The sequence below is a fragment of the Apostichopus japonicus genome, chromosome 12 (assembly GCF_037975245.1).
Source record: "Apostichopus japonicus isolate 1M-3 chromosome 12, ASM3797524v1, whole genome shotgun sequence".
NCBI classification, from domain to species: Eukaryota; Metazoa; Echinodermata; class Holothuroidea; order Aspidochirotida; family Stichopodidae; genus Apostichopus; species Apostichopus japonicus.
Genome location: NC_092572.1, coordinates 13,139,448 through 13,156,350, shown reverse-complemented (window position 1 = coordinate 13,156,350; position 16,903 = coordinate 13,139,448). Strand labels below are relative to the sequence as shown.

The 16,903-nt window shown below is 40.0% G+C and overlaps 2 protein-coding genes and 1 pseudogene across 3 annotated transcripts in view; all 3 read right to left on the bottom strand.

Moving 5' to 3' along the window:
• The window catches only part of LOC139977055 (uncharacterized), a 40,053-nt gene extending 33,457 nt beyond the window's left edge, over positions 1 to 6,596 (bottom strand). The window contains exon 1 of the mRNA XM_071986053.1: positions 6,091 to 6,596. The gene's annotated coding sequence lies outside the window, so the exon portion shown is untranslated. The remainder of the gene's footprint in view (positions 1 to 6,090) is intronic.
• Positions 6,597 to 6,859: 263 nt separating this feature from the next.
• On the bottom strand, positions 6,860 to 10,477 carry LOC139977058 (uncharacterized; annotated as a pseudogene).
• A 504-nt stretch (positions 10,478 to 10,981) lies between these two features.
• On the bottom strand, positions 10,982 to 16,718 carry LOC139977063 (large ribosomal subunit protein mL40-like). Of its 2 annotated transcripts, none has more exons than XM_071986069.1 (4): positions 16,678 to 16,718; positions 14,751 to 14,831; positions 13,678 to 13,842; positions 10,982 to 13,131 (listed from the first exon to the last, which is right to left on the bottom strand). In XM_071986069.1, exons 1-4 carry the CDS (start codon positions 16,701 to 16,703, stop codon positions 12,819 to 12,821), a joined length of 585 nt encoding a protein of 194 aa, XP_071842170.1. In that variant the 5' UTR covers positions 16,704 to 16,718; the 3' UTR covers positions 10,982 to 12,818. The 2 variants fall into 2 exon arrangements, with proteins under 2 accessions (XP_071842170.1, XP_071842169.1); XM_071986068.1 differs by lacking the exon at positions 16,678 to 16,718 and adding an exon at positions 15,866 to 16,018 and having other exon boundaries at positions 10,984 to 13,131.
• Positions 16,719 to 16,903: the final 185 nt, after the last annotated feature.

The window sequence follows — 16,903 nt, the reverse complement described above, 5'->3', positions numbered from 1 at the left end:
TGTTAAAAAAAATAATCACGTAAACAAGATGCATGTGATGATAACGACTGTCCATTGGAGTCCACACAGACCTAGTTTCAATGTTTACCTTCGTACAAAGTACAGCGTTTACCGAGTAGTCTTCGTTTACCAGTCGTCCAACCATTACTATACCACTACGATTTACTGTATTGTATCTTTAACATATCTAGCTCTCACATGCTCCCAAAACATAACACGTGTTAGTGTTATAACACCCTGGCATATAAATACATAATATGCTACACGTTAAGAACAAATATAAGCTCACACCTTTTCGGCTTGGGTGGATATATATATATATATATATATATATATATATATATATATGAGAGCAATTTGGGGACAAGTGTCATTTTGGCTATAAGAAAGGTGTATCTTGTATAATTGCTGTCCTTTTATTAATCCATGATATTGTGCCTCGTTTAGATTGAAAGGAAGCAACTATAACAACGGTTCTTTTTCTTGACTTTTCAAGTGCGTTAAATACTTTCTTGCCAAATTAACTAATGAATGATCTTTCACAATTTGCTTATTCATTGACTGGCACAGTTCCTTCAAGAATGGCACCAGACATGTGAAGTTGGATAAACGGTTAACCGAAATATTGGAAATAAAGGTTGGTGTGCTTCGGGGGGGTCCATTATTTGCTATATTATTAACGATATAAACTGATGAAATTAGGTCAAACTCACACATTTCTATTACGAAATATGCCGATGATTCTGCTGATGAGATTTCTTGAAGCTCTGTTGAAACTGACCAATGAAATTATCAGTGCTCTGTCTAACATGTGACTGCAAGAATTTATTGCTTAATCCAAATATAATCAAAGGAAATGTGTTTTAAAAACAAATACATTCAGGTCTTATTCCATCAAAATCGCACATACTGCAAAAAAAAAAAGAACACAAGTTTACAGAAACTCTTTTATATACCATGCTGCTATATTCATTCAATCCGAGCACTTAGAATATTTGTTGTAGTTTGTTTGTTATATCGTTTTATGTATTTACTTTTATATGTGAAGATGTATTTTCTATGAAATCCTATCATCTTAACCTTTTTTCTGTTCCTTTTAGATTAGTTATTCTTCCTGTAGTTATGACCCCTCTTTATATTTCATATTTATACTGGAATGAATCAATAAATAAATGAAATTAATAAATGTATTTTTTTCGCCAAACATTTAGCCGTTTTGCAGGCCGATCGAGCGAATGAAGATTTGTCTACAAATCAATCTTAATAATTACTGACCGGTGCAACAGTGCCTTTTGAATTTAAGCATTACGGTCACCCAACATATAACCTGGGCAGGAAAACCAAACAACATGATCCACACATACTTGTTAAAGTTGGATGTTTGGTTACACTAGATAATTACGATAGAAAGAGAGACTCGTAGAGGATTGACGTGTAGCTGAATCATGTGTATTTAAATAAGGTTTTACAGAGGCTGTGTAGAACCACAGATAAAGTGTTAAAAGTATTTATTTAGACCTAGTACCTACTTAAAATCGATATCTATTTTGTGAGCCTCAACCCGCCTTGAACAGACCAGTGGCGGAGAAACAGGGGGGGTTGGTTTTTTTTTAACCCCCCCACTTTTTGAAGAGGGGGGTTGGCCCACACAATCAACCCCCCCCTAGTTTTTGCCAGTAATGTTCTGTTATAGCCTATGTTATGTGCTCCAAATGGCATAATAAATCAAATTATTAATTTGAAATTGTTAAAGTCATTCAACCTTTTACCTGGTAGGCTACATCAACAATTAACGACCGAAAACCGAGTTAGAATTGACCCACACATTATTTCTAGCCCCTTTCCCCCACCTTGCGCATTGGAACTTGTAGCTCATAGCGCTAACTTCACCCACAACAGACATACACAAAATAACGTTTTGTTGCTGTTGAATAGCTTTGAAACTGTATACACTTGCCAACTTCAACGAGGTGAAGGAAGGAAAAGAAAAAGAAGAAAGAGAGAAAAGGAGAAAAGGATGGAGTAGAAAATACGGCAAGAAAACGGGAAGAGAAAGAGGAACAGTGACAAAATTATTCGAATTTGTAAAGCAAACGTTCCACGATAAACAGCCTCCAAACCATGGGCGCAGATCCTGGTGAGGACAGCGGGACGCGTCCCCACCAACTTTTTCAGTAGTGGGGACATGATATACCGTGGCCCTGCATTTCAAGTTCCCCTGTATTGAACTTTGGCGCAGTTTGATCCAGCATTGTGCAAATGACATGCAGCAGTTCTCATTTTATTGTATTTTATCCACAGTTGTTAAATATAGGACGGAAATCGCATTTACGGCAGTCTATATTTGTTTTCTGGGAGAGGACCCCAGACCCATCGTATATACAAAAGTCTACTTGGATTATTTGTCCCTGATTTTCTTTCTGCAGCCGCCCATGTATTTCTCCAAACTAAATTTCTAAGCCATGAGATCTAAAACTTAAGGAGGTTTAGGAGCATCATTAGGTCTGGGAAATGTTATTTCCGGCGATCTGGGAGGTATATTTGCCCAAAAAAATCCCACGCTACGCGCGAACCCACTGTCGCGCTCCGCTTAGATAGTGTCATAGAACAGACACGCGTCCCCACCATTATCCAAGACTGATCTGCGCCCATGCTCAAAACTGTCGATGTGTGTAGTGTTCGGTTTCGGAAATATCTGGTATATTTTTATTTCCTTCAACGAAATTTTTTAGTAGCCGTCTGAATTTTCGAAAATTCCCTAATCAACATTCTTCATCATACTTCATCATACTCGTGCAATTTTGACCCGTCTGTTAGGGTTTGAAGGAGGTTTTTCTATATCGGTTGTCCATAGATGATATTTTGTGCAACATTATGGGTATGTTTTGAAGTGAATTTATTCACGAGAACTGTGAATTTTCAAATTCTGAACAGTGGGGCTGACGGATATTGTGGGCCGCGATGAAGAATCACCTACAAAAGCAATGATCCACAGGATATGTGATGAAGTCGAACGTGATGTGACTGGTGACAATCTTCAAAAAGGTTAGATGAGAAAAAAGTATTTGGAAAAAACTTGGTTCTCAGGCAAAATTGTACGTATGGTTGGTCAGTTTCAAGCCCGAGAAGTGCCATTTCCGGTGATCTGGGGGTACCAAAACCAGAAATTTGCTTGTACGCGGAGCGCCAACCAATGGTGGCGCTCCGCTTAGATAGTAATACGCGCCCCCCGGGTTAGAAAATCCTGCATACGCCCCTGGTTAAATGCAGCTTTTCAAGGCCTGGGCAGTGCCATTTACTGCAATCTGGGAGGCAATATTTGCCAAAAAATTCTTGTGCACTTCGCGCCAACTTATGGTGGCGCTCCACTTAGATAGTGAGCCAGCAGTTATGACTTTTTATTTCATCAATGGCCTGCAACCCCCCCCCCCCCACTTCTGACAAGAAATCTCCGCCACTGGAACAGACAAATCTGTTAAACCCTTTGTCAATGCCATGGCTTTGTAACTGTCTGAAGCTGTTTTCAGACAGTCATCTACGTAGAATGAATCGCAGATAGCCTTCCGTATATCAGGACTATATTTGTGTCCATGGTCTTCTCCGGTCCTCCGAAGTGCCTTGTTGGCAATGGCCAATGATGACATTGCTCCAAATAGGTGACGGTTCATCGTGTAATCTTTAACTCTTCCCCCCCCCCACCCCCCCCCCATTGCTTCTCCACAGGAAGCTGCGAGCATCACGATCCTCGGGGAGTACTACAACTTGAAGGAACATCGCTTCGATGTCTGCCATGATAGCAACTTTCTCTTTCCTAAACCTGGGAAGACACCCACCAAGGCTGTTTGTGTTGTCCGGCCCCTATAGAAGAAGTCGTTTTGAGAGACACTGGCTTGTTTGGCTGCACAATCGAAGACCACCCTTACTTTGCCTGGTTTCTTGACACTAATAACGGGATGGTGGGAAAGATACCACTCCTTATCCTCGCATGTGGTCTCATAAACTTGCTCCATGTAGCCACGATCGTACATCTGGTTCATGAACTCTACATACTTAATTTTTAGCTCTGGTTCTCGTCGAAACCGTTTTCCTAGCACTGGGAACCTCTTCCTAGCTTGTCCCTTGTTGTCGGGTAGGATCGAATTTGGATCCATCAATGGCAGGGCAAATGACATAACGCCCTCCTTCTCATTTGATACCATCCTCGAAAATCTTGACAAATTTCTTGTCTGCTACTGACATCACAAGTTTCTCTGGTCTTTGGCCTTCAGGAAAATATACGTTTTTGGCTTGTTTGACCAATTGTGCCCATTGATAATGGTCCTTGACGGCTCTCGCCTCCACTCTGTTTACGGTGTGAGTATTCAAGAAATTGAGTATTTCAATGTTCCACGGAATCCAACACAGAAGAGAACGTTGGGCAGAGGGTGATCCCTGCGGCCTGTAGCCATCGCAAGTGGTGTATACGCATCGGCTACAGCGTTCCCCATCATCAAGCCGATATCTGCCTCAGTGAGACTTTGCCCCTGAGATGGTCCCAGGCACCAACATCTCTTCTTTTTTTCTTTCGTTCGGTATGTGTTCTCCAGTATCAGGGAGGCATTTCTTGGTGAAGACATTGCGCAGCTTGACGTCCCGGCCCCATCCTACTTACTGATTGCCAATTTAGAAACTATGCTGGTTTCAAGAGTATAAGGCGCAGCCATATAGTTTCAATTGATATCCTTGCTCTTCGTCGTCCAACATCTAACTGTTGTCTCAGTTGATCTCAGCAAATGGATATGCTTGAACCGGGATCAAAGAATGCATATGTCTGAAAAGCCCGCTCTTCAAGGACTTAACAACCACAGGGATTATAGCCATTGTGCACAACCCATCATTACTGAATTACTTATGTCGTTGCATGGCAATCAAATGTTGGGATCTTGGCATCCTTTGCCCTTTCAGCAATATTTTATAAACACCTCAAAGATAGGAAAATGGCCTTCGTTGTTGTTGTACTTCATAATAATGACTTCTATTTGCTTTCGATGTGCAAGGGTAACTTAGCAATTATCTTGTAGTTTTCCTTGGGGTAGTCTAGCATCCGACGCCATGGTTTGACCCTTTAGCTGCACATATTTCATCAAGAAAATTTGAGAACTACAAGTTCACAAACATGTGCATACAAACCATACAGCGGTTCATGGCAATGGAGTTTATCCTAAATGGTTAGCAACGCAACCGTCCAAAACGTTACTTCAATCTTCTAATCCTAAACGTTACATAAATGACATATCATATCCACTAGACCGTAGTTCTCGCCGAAGTTTTGTGGCCTTATTAAAACGTTCCCACATCTACATGGAAACTATGAAATTCAACTTGCTTTAAGCGTGAGTGTCGCCATGTTGTTTTTTAAGTAACAACGTCCAAACAACGTCGGTCGCCCTCCCTTGTATATTGTATCTACACTGCAACGCCATTCACGCACAAGAAAATCCCAGAAACGACAGCTTCCTTACACACAACTGCATAGAGACCGATGTTTGTCTGTACCGTGGCTGATTGTAGTAATAGATTACGAAATCTACTCAGCGCGTTTTCTTTACTCGTTCATCTGTGTGTTATATTCTTTGCATGTTATAGCGAGATTCAAGGTTCGTTACTAACACACAACCATCCAAGCGGCATTTTTTTTCCATACCACCACCAGTTCTCAGTAGGAAATACTTGGGCATCCCCGGAATCTTAGACTGAGTAAGCGTTACAATACATGCGTGTATAGTAGCTTGGAGGATTCAATTATGACATAGGGCCTCGTAACCGACGTATTACTGGCGCAATCGCCCGACCGAGCATATTTTAACACTCCTACGGACTTTTCTACACTGATCCCAGAAAGCATTAAGTGCCGTCAAAATGCCTCAGTTGCTAATAGGTACATTTCCATGACGTAACACTGTTCTCGTTATGCATAAAACATGAAGTCAAGAGTAAGGCATAAACTGATAGGCCTAGAATAGTCATACGGTGCAGACTATGCATAGGCTAACTTCACAGACAGACATACATGCATACAGACAACTCCAGATAATGTAAAATATCACTAACCGTAATCACGTTATCTTTACTATGTCTTAAAATGTCGTCCTTTTCTTCTCTGCAACCCCGGGCCGTCATTGGAGTCGTTCGAACAACTAAATTAAGATGAAGAACGACGTCAAGATATGTCCAACGTCTAGACTACACTGCTTGCAATGAAGAGAGAACTGCCCAGTACAGTACGTGTTGATATGAACGCCTACAAAATGACAACAAATATTTTCCATTGACAATCCACTGTGTATGACGGTATAGTAAACACTCGTATATAGATCAACGCACACGCGCGCACGGTGGTATTCTGTACGTACAGCATGCAATGCAGACAAATATTTCGGAGCGCGCGCTTCTGATTTTCTGCTGATATCTTTGTGAGCGCTCTTGTATCACTGTTTGAATGCGCGCAAGGACAAGATAGACGTCAGACTATCACGCTGTAGCTACTAAACCTTTACTTACATGTGTACAGCAGTAGACTACTGTGTTGGTTGCATGCGGCAGTTTAATTTTGTGTGCACAATATGTCAGCATTGTACGGTGGCTTAATAGGGACATAGGAAAGAAAAACAGTGTCCCCAATTCTCACAATGTTGTCTTTTTATCTCAAAATGTTGCCTTTTTTTTCCTTCAAAATTTGTTAATGTAAAGAGACTGGCCTTTATCATCCCTGAAAAGTCAGAGCGCGACGGTGTTTATTTCAGTCACGGTTGGCAGCCCTCTTAGGGTTTTAATCAGGAGCTTTTTATTTTATAGCTGTTGTAGGTGTCTACCAGAAGAAATCGTTCCATTATCTTAGACACTTAAGTCCGTCACGTTAAGGGTCCGCTAAAGTATAGCTAGAAGTTGTCAACTGACAAATCATACCCCCACGTTGACATCTGATGGCTTGGCCTGTCGGAGTGCATGCACATTTCTATATCATGACGCATTTTAGACTTTGAGCTAGAAGAGGAGCAAGTTAAGCATACTGAACCGTCTGCTCGCACGGAGAAACATATCCAGATTTAAACACAGAATTTCTTAACTGCTTTGTGTAAACCTCCAATCCTTATTTGAACACCATCTCTACTTTGATTTATGCGCTTCCACATCAAGGCATTCAAAACGATCGGGCATGGTGACTGAAAATATGCCAAAACAAGCACTGCGTTAGCACATTTTACGTCTTGTGTGTTGCGTATGTTTGCGTTTGTGTGTGGATGGTTATTTATTTGCCAAAATTGGATATGCCTATCGTGATTAAAAACTGTCGAATATTCGTCGTGACGGTGTGTCTGTAGGTACCTTTGCACGAGTGTGAGAGGCCTTGCTGTAAGTACAAAACTCCTATTAGTTCTGGGCAACGGAAATCAAAGTTTGAAACTTTGAAAGAACGATACCTCACGAAGGAGGAAGCATGGGTGAAGTCACTATATTTGTAAACTGTAACAAGATATCAGGTCATTAAAACCAACACATGTCATTATTTGCATTTATTTATTTAGGCATTTTTTCAGGTACATATACTATAAACCGTTACCTTGTATATAGAGAACACGCATCTGATTTTTAAATAAACAATCAACCCATTATGTTTAATTGATCGAAACTCACGTGATCGGAACTATCATAGAACATGATCTATTTCGCAAGAATTGCTTAAACTTCCTATATTCCCTCTCAGTCAATCAATAATTATCATATCTTGCGACTAAACGTAGATATGCTATGCAGTAGAAAAATACTAAATTTAAAAAATTAAAAAGAACTATGCATGCAATACTCGCATAACAAGAAAGTACCCGGTAACACCATCACTTACACCATTACCGACATTTAGTTTTAGTTGAAGATATGTACCCTAGCCCGTTGTCTTTATTTTGAAGTCGTGCATCTAACTTGCAAATTAAAAAGTAAAGTGGCAGGGGGAGTTGGTTAGCAATTTCTAGAGACGATAATCATTTCGAGACTAACGAAGAAAAATGGCAGCAAAACATGGCTGTGAATTCATTAGAAAACGAACACATATGTTCCACTCGCTACGTTAATCTTAGGTTTAAAACAACACTACTAACAATATACTGCAGTTTTATCCAACATAAAATGCAGTTTCATCTTAATGGGGCTACATGCATTTTAAACTCCATTGAAGAAAATGCAGTTGGAAGCAAAAGGTGATTTCCAAAAACTACACACTGTTTATGAACAATGTGTAAGCGAACGGATGCATGCGCTTTGCTTTGAAATCAGATTTGGCTGTCATCTGGGCGTTCCAAGATGTTAATATTTGCGCCAGGGATGGATTTCACAGTTGCAAAACCATTACTGTGTCCATCAAGGTACGTATCAATCACTCGGATATCCTCCAATTTGAACGGGTCAACGTTGTACGGATTCTTAGACAACACGACCAAGTCGGCTTTCTTCCCGGGCGTTATGGTACCCAGTTGTTTCTCTCGGTGTAACATGAATGCAGCATCAACAGTGTAGGCTTTGAGGGCCTCGTGAACTGAAACACGATACTCCGGGCCATACGGGGTGCTTGGATCATCCCTGGTGCATCGAGTAACGGCGGTTTTCATGTTAGAAAATGGAACAGCGTCACCGGGATATGTTGGGTGATCCTGTCAAAGAAAATTTATTTATAATTTATCAATTTTCGGAACTACTTGAATTGATCAAGAGTGTTTGCATCAACACCCCAAGGGTCCAACACTCCTTTTCAATATTCTGGATCCTGTCTGTTATGTATATCAAACACATTCACACATATAGTCAGACTTCAAATGACCGATAATTATGACATGGTAGTGATGGGTAAATGGGGTCATTAAAGTCGACTTCCACGTAGGGTCTGGGTTTCTTCCCCGTGTAACAACTTGTTAGACACTAGAGGCTGATGCATTCTGAGGCATAGCTACAATTTAGGACCACGCGCAAGGATAAGCTTATCAATACTTACACCGCTGGATCCGCAAATCAACTGTTTATATATAAGCAAGATTTTAGTACGAATAATAAGCTAATATTCTAGTTCCATGCAGCTCCGTCTTTTACAAAATAAAATGTTGGCCTGTGCATACCTGGTGGATTGACCATTTCATACGTACCGGTCTTGGTTGCCTCTGAGAGAGGTGTCCATCGGTTAACACGGTCGCCGAAAATATCAGTTTTGTAGACCAGAGCGTAATAGCGAAGATGATCAACGAAAAATGAGATCCCAACACCGATCTTTCCAGCTCGCTTTATTTGCTCTACGGTGGTTAATCCGCAGTGTTCCATTCGGTGACGAATATCCTTGCTATCATAGTCACCCAGGACCTATGCGAATATACAAGAAAAAAGGAGGTATTTTACTTAACTTTCCTAGCTTTGTTGTTTTCTTATTTCTTGCTTTATTGATTTTTTATGGTTTTTCTCAAGCTTGAAACTTATCAAGAAAAAATTGATAAATTTCTTCTCTTTTTAGTTTGGCAATAACAGCAGTAAACTGGTTGTGTTTTCAAAAAGGATAACATTGTATGCATTGTCGTACAATTGAAATCTGTTTAACACGACCAAGATCAAATGCCTGGTTTTAACCGAATCGGTAGATTAATTTAATGGCCCTTAAGTATGAGACAACCTCACTGACCTTCGTTGAGCTGTAGGTTGCTACGGCTGTCAAAATTCATTAATCGTTGCTTTTCCTTCTTTTTATTAAAATCAATTTTAGCTATGCCATTTTCCAAGCTTGCTGCGAGTCTGTACTGAAATAAAACTCTTGCTATAGCATAGTTACCGATTCTGATTTGAATATGTACTCGTGCATAGGGTATTTGTACACATTGTACTCGAAGGCCAAAACTAGGTCGGCAATTTTCTAATAGTGCTAACGTTCAGCTTTCATTTGAACAGTAGAAAGAAGAAGAGGACAAATATGCAATTACGAAAACTAATGCATATGAATCGTGGAACTATACACACCTGTTCGTAAGTTTTCACTGCCTGTTCGGAAGCTCTTTCCCCATGGCAATGAATTGCAATCTGTGTGCCCTTCTCGTGGAAGAATCTAATGGTATCCACGAGGGCTTCTGAGTCCATGTTCAAGTTCCCGTAACCCGGTGCTTTAGGGAAACCAAGAATCTCGGTGAGAGGGGTATTCATAAACGGTTCTCGCACGGCCATAGTACCACAGTGAGGTGATCCATCGCCGACCAGCTTGATCCCGGCTTCCCACAAGCGCTCATTGTAGTTCCCCACGCTGCCCTGTGATGAGCCGGACCTTTGCCTCTTAGCAGGTGTAGGCGCATTGCCGAACACTATTTGAGGGCAGCATGACTTAGTGATGGGAGGCTTCATCAAACGATGTTCTACGATTCCACTTCGTTTGATGGCATGTTCCATTTTGTAAAGACCTTCGGAAACGGCAAAGGGGAAAGGTAAGTTTGACAAATTTAATAACAATTACCCTTCCTGTATATCTCTTGTAACATCAACTTAGATTTATTAAGATGCACTCTTTAGATCATATAAGACAGTTAAACCATAACAAACGTAAAAGTAAAATAGAAATTTGTAGTTGCAAATTACAGCCAAATGTATTTTGTTGTTATTTTTTAGTTGAAGAATTAAAGAGATGCATGGATAGTGCCTAATATCCGGTTTTATTTTATTAACATCCAACTAAACTGTAAAGCATTGTTTGTTTGACACTATAACAGTCTTTTGACAAACCACAATTGATAAGCAGTACACTTATCACAACCGATATAAACTGCACAATCGTCATGAAGAGCTGCCATTGCTGCATAATCACGTGGTAACAAACCCTGTGTAACAGAACTGGGGCTCTGAGGATGTATTCTTTTTAAACTTCCGCCTGCATATAATTTATATTGGAAGAAAACATCTCAAATAATACACAAACCCTACCACCATTAATGGTTCGTGAACCTAATTCAAGAGTGTGTTACAGATGCTTGTGTTATTTCACTGCATGCATTCACAATATTTGCCGATTGTACATTCATTACAACACTGGTATGAATGACTCATTTGTACTAATGTTTTTTTTTTAGTATTGTCCTGCCAATTTAATTGTAATATTTTTCCATCATCACCCACATTTTTTCCACCGAGAGCTACTTTTGTGTGTCCCATATCATTAACGATCACTTCATTGGCGAAATGTAAGATATATTAAAATGATATCACACACAAATACTCAGCCAAAGTTTCTGTTCGGATAACATTGTCTTTCATAAGATCTAATATTTTGGTGGCGAGTGAACAGCTTATTTCTCAATCATCTGTGCATATGAAAGTCTATTACTTTGTGCGATGCGATTAATGCGGCTGTCAAGTACCCCCGCCCCATCCCCATTGCTCTGTTGTTTGGGATACCATATACTGACCTTGAATTCTATAAAATCCTGGAATGGAAAAAAGCTTTTCAATTATTTTAGTACATTCTTTTACTTTCTGTTCTTCATTGGTATCGGACGATAAAGATTTCATCTCTTAAATTGATTTGTTGGGCACATGCCTCATAAAACTACTCCTTACAGAAAACAAATTGGAGTCATTTATGGTCTCATAATCTCCCGTTATGAAGACCCCACACCATTTGTTTTGTCAAAACTTGGACTTGACTTGTAAGGAACGAGTGTATGTTCCTATAATACCTTACCACTTAATTTCCTCACCGTAATAAAGTTTGTCGGATCTTAACAGACCCCACAACAAAGACACACAACTATCTGCACAAACAAACACCAGGAGGAGGAGGAGGAGATGGAGTAGCAGGAGGAGGAGGAGGAGGAAGAGAAGGAGGAGGGGAATGAGGAAAAACAGAAAGAGGAGAAGAACCATCCAATGGGTATGACTATATACATTTATTGTCAAATAACCATACATTTTCACAGTCAAAACTGTTGAATGATACATAATTTGACACAAAGTTTCTACATGATGTTTTCCTTGACAGTGAATTCAAGTAGCCCAGTCTACCCAAACTCATCCTAAATACATAACAGGTGGTTTACTCGGAAATAAAAGGTAGGAATTTGAGCTCTGATATTAGCTGTTGATGAATGGTTTCTCTTATATGCTATCTTGGCTGATCCAATCTGCAGATTAGCTTGTTAGCTTTAAAAAAATGACATCCAGACTACTGTGTGAAGATATCTTTCACTTACAAACAGCTTTAAATGATACGTCCAGAAGGGGTTTCGGACTTAAACAGACAGGGGGGTGGGGACCTGCTAGATTTTCAATTGATCTGGTTACATTTACATTTTGATATGAAATCGTGCATTCTGAGTCATATAGGCTATAAATTAGTTATGTAATTAAGTCTACATCATGCAAAGTTGTGCCAATAACTAAATTATTGTTTGGTGTGAGGTTAAAATGGAGTGGGGGAGGGGGGGTGGGGGAGTTTCCCACTCTCCATAACCCTTGTATCCATGCCTTGCACCTGACAAGTCTCTATCTGTTGTGTCAAGTCAAACTTTACAAAAAGTTTCAACTCACTGACAGACTTTATGAGTAGCTGTTGACTTAAAGCAATCAAATATTACAGGGAACAAAAACTGAAATGATATAACAAAGTTAGGTTTCTAATACTTTTGAAGGTAAGAGTACAAGTGAGAGTACTCAACGAATCGATTCGCTTCACTTGCACACCTTCGAGGACTTCCAGAGACAACCAAATCCATCAAGCTGCTGTTGTATCAGTTAACAATTACTTCTCCCTGATTTGTCCTATAAAACTCTCATCTGTATTGTCTTGTGACGTCCACATACTCCCCATCGATAACTTTCTTGTCGAACCCATCTATCGCAGGGGTGTGGGTCGGTCCTACACCCTCCAGAGGAAATAAACTGTTGTCTGTTTTTATTGCCTGCTGGTATAACTCTTCTGATTCAGTTCTTAGTTCATTGAGTGCCTTCTCCTGTGCTTTAATAGCGCCCTCTATCAATCTGGTTTCCGCGACGTGTTGCGCGAACTTGAACTTTGACCATCTTTTCAGAAGTAGGGCTCTCCTCTCCTGCTCCTCTGGAGGGATTTCCGGGAGGTCTCTCTTTCTGTGGTAAGTTTTGAAAACATCACGGTAAAAGCAACAGTTGCCAATGTGCCAACATGTTTCTCATCATCACGGGAAATATTTCATACATGTATATGGAATGACACAACTGGTCATAGCTTCCTTCCACATTATATATGAAATGCAGGGCTGACTTTTATGGGTTCTTTAGTGATCTGAGGGCGTACATATTTCTTGTTGGATAATCAAAACTATCTGTGAAATTACCACTGGTATTAACTGTATCACTTTATTTGTGATTATTATCTTGAAAACTAATTCCATCATGCCTTTTAAATTACAACAATTGTTTCACAATTCAGTTTTATTCAAAAACGTTCAGATACTCTGAAAAACTATGAAAGCTACAAGATCGTGGAAAACTGTCCCTGACAGCTCATTGGAAGATAAGAATCCTTTTGGTATTACTGATATTGTTTGACATGGAGATTGTATCTAGGCCACCCATCAACCCCTCCCTCAAAAAAGTTTTTTATGCACAGACATTATGTGAACAGAGTATTTGTATGTACAAACTAGTACAAACCTGGACTCATCTAACAGGGCTCTATCAACTCTCATTTCCTCGACTGGTTTCAGCTCGGCCTTTCCCATCTTGTACTGTAGTTTCTTTAACCTCTTCAAGTATCGATGTTGACGAAGCTGTTCCTGCTTCGGGTCGGTTTTCTTTTTCTTCTTCGGCGGTTCAGCTCTGCGTGGAGACAAAGTGGGTGTTGTAGTAACAGTGAGTACGGCGTATAAATCATTTTTAATTTAAGAAAGCAAACACATAGGTCTGGTGACGATGTAGAGGAACTGTCTAGTGGCAAAAGGGCAAACTACATTCCTGACTACTAACCTCAACCTCCTCTCCCCCCCAAGGAATCTTCACACCCCCTTCCCCCTTCTCCCCCCCAAAAACACTAGATGAACATCTACAACATTTTCCAACTCAAGGAACCGAACTTTCTTGAAAGTTCTTTTCCAACTAGCACTAGATTTACTTCAGCATTGATAGCTCAGTGGGTAGTCTTGGATGTTACCAGGTTGATTAACTTGCACTTGCCTTGAATACATTATGTATTGCACTTCATGTGAATTGTTTTGTGCGATATATATCTAGCATGGTTGCTTTAAAACAGGAGTCACATACTGCAAAAGTCTGCAAGAGGATTTGGTGTAGCTAAGAGACACCAGCAGCCTTGCTTCTTAATCTTAATTTTGAAGAGTGTTCACTAATACAGATGAATTTCTATCTCCGATAAATATTCCTTTCAAATTTTCATTTATGAGAGCATTATGTAGAGGACACAATGGTCAGAGGGTGCCCGGTCAGTTTTTTTTCTAGATATATGATTCATGGCTCCTACATATAAAGTTTGGGTATACTTGCCCACTGATAGGGGAAAACCTGGACTAGACTGGACTGACACCCAAGTACTGTACAGTATTGAAGAAACTTGGGAAATTAATGCTGTCAGTTTTATATTTATTCTGGAGTGAAAGTGATAACATGACAATTGTTTTCAGTTATTTCATTGCTCAACAACATCAGTCAATATTGCTATATACTCTTCTTGTAGGCATGCTGTTGTTGATAACATGGTCAGGTATACTCACTGCAGGGACTGTGATGCTCGGAACGCCAACCCACCAACACCAGTGAAAATTCCACGGGATGGATGTAAGGCACAAACATACCTGAGGTGGAAAGAAAAAAGCTTGGCTTAGGGAAGGCATTCCTCTGGATAGAGTTTGATCTGAACTTTACAAAATATTATATTTTTTGGGGGTAATCATGGAATATCCACAATTTTCTAAACAGCCTATTGCTGGAGTCAGACTCTCAGCGACTAAAAAATAAGTTGGGTATAATTGACCAGGCTAGACTACTAGTAGTAGTACCACATATTAACACTTTTGCCAACGACAAAACTCATTTCTGTTTCTAAGCATTGGTGAGGTAGTGGCGGTGTGACTTGAACTATTATTATTAGAGGCAGAATTATATTTTTACTGGAGTTGGAACCTCAGTGGAGAAGGTAAACAACTTAACTGCACCCCTTTGCCTACTAAAAACACCTTCTGATTATGAAAGGTGACATCTATTTTGTGTACCTTGTTTGGTGGCAAGGATAAGTACATTTTTCCTTGTTTCGATGAGATTTTGACAAGAAAAAGGGAGAAAAAATAGGAAATTGAACGATACCGTCATTGTGGTCTTGCATTACCTATCCTGCTACAGCAGCTACTGTATAATTATTTGGCACGCTGTACATAACTTTATTCTTACTTCAGTACTAGCCTACCCCTTTTGTCCTATATGGTCCCTAAAATAACTATGTATAGCAAGCCAACGTACATGACGAATATGGGCCCAGACTACTGTATGTGAAACATATGAAAAGAAAAATGTTAGACCTGCTAGTGTTATTGTTGCAGTTTTTTATTATTAAGGGTCATCTTTGCCCATTAAAGTGCCTTGAGCAGTGACTTTTGTCTACTGATTTGGCGCTATATAAGTCTCATTTATTATTATTTCGTGAGGCAACAGTACAGGTGTTAACGACCTAGCCTATGCCTTAGGCTTATGTTAGGACTTAGGCTATCGCTAAGTTGTTTACGGAGTAGCCTATGTCATCAAAACTCATAGTTCACACCCTTCAAGCCTCATATTAGAACTGAAAGATAGAATCTACGTATAAACCATAATCTAAGGCTAGAAACGTACTAACCTAATGTTGGAGATCAGCAAGTTGCAAGTCTTTGCAAGCGACATGGAGGCAGCCATATTGAAACATGAGCGGAAAAGAAGATTATAGTGAACGCCAAATGTGCAATATTTCGAGCAGACGTCATCGATCAAACACTGTGTATGTAGCATAGAATTCGACTGAGGTGCAAACATTCACAATATAATTTTTTTTTTCGATCACATTTAAACGTTCCCCAACTACAAGAAAACATGTTCGTGGATTCTCTTTCTGCAAATCAGTTAATATGGATTTCAATATTTGAACAGCTGTAGCAAATTGTGCTGTTGTTCTTATATGTGTGCATTACTGATAGGAATACTTGAGATTTATGTTGGAAGGATTCGTGGCCGTGCTCTTACAGCAATAAATTTAATATCCGGTGTTGAGATGGTTGAACATATCTTTGCTTGCAAACTGACCAGTCCATACTAGTGATAATTCCCCCCCCCCCCCCCTTCGTTTGCAGAGAATTGTCTGTCCCAACGATCGAAACCGTATAATAATTGTTAATTTTCACCGCTTCATCCGGTAATCTATGCGGCGCTTCATTCTTTATTCATAACTTGGAGCTCAGTTTCCTGTAGTGCTACAAAATACAAATTGTGTTAATTTCTAATCGTCCGCTCCAGATGCAAGAACCTTCATTGGAGACTGTCACGTTTGCAGTTAGTCCATACGGAATACTAGGTTTTTTTGTGCCGTGCGTAATTCGCCTCTGCATGCCAGCTCTATTACCGTAGTATTTCAACGCATTCGAATTAACTGTGAATCAATTGAATAGGTTTGCATACAATTTCGTATGATTGCATACTCCCATTATGCCGAGTTTGACTACTTCCTCGGGGAGGGGAAGTGGGGAGGACAACGGAGCGACCTACTATGTCGAGTTGGCTTGGACGACCAAACGGCTACAATACTTCCGATTGCTAAACTTCATTGCCTTCAAATACCACCGCCTTTATCCACTCGGCCACAGCACCGGTACAAAACATGACGAAATGACCTGTGACATCATGC

What these genes read in the sequence shown, in the direction of transcription:
- LOC139977063 (XM_071986068.1), bottom strand. Translation starts at nt 16,014, where the DNA reads ATGCTACATACACAGTGTTTGATCGATGACGTCTGCTCGAAATATTGC. An exon ending in TTGCTGATCTCCAACATTAG is followed by an intron (nt 14,832 to 15,865) that starts GTTAGTACGTTT and finishes TTTCCACCTCAG; the next exon opens with GTATGTTTGTGCCTTACATC. An exon ending in GCCCTGTTAGATGAGTCCAG is followed by an intron (nt 13,132 to 13,677) that starts GTTTGTACTAGT and finishes AACTTACCACAG; the next exon opens with AAAGAGAGACCTCCCGGAAA.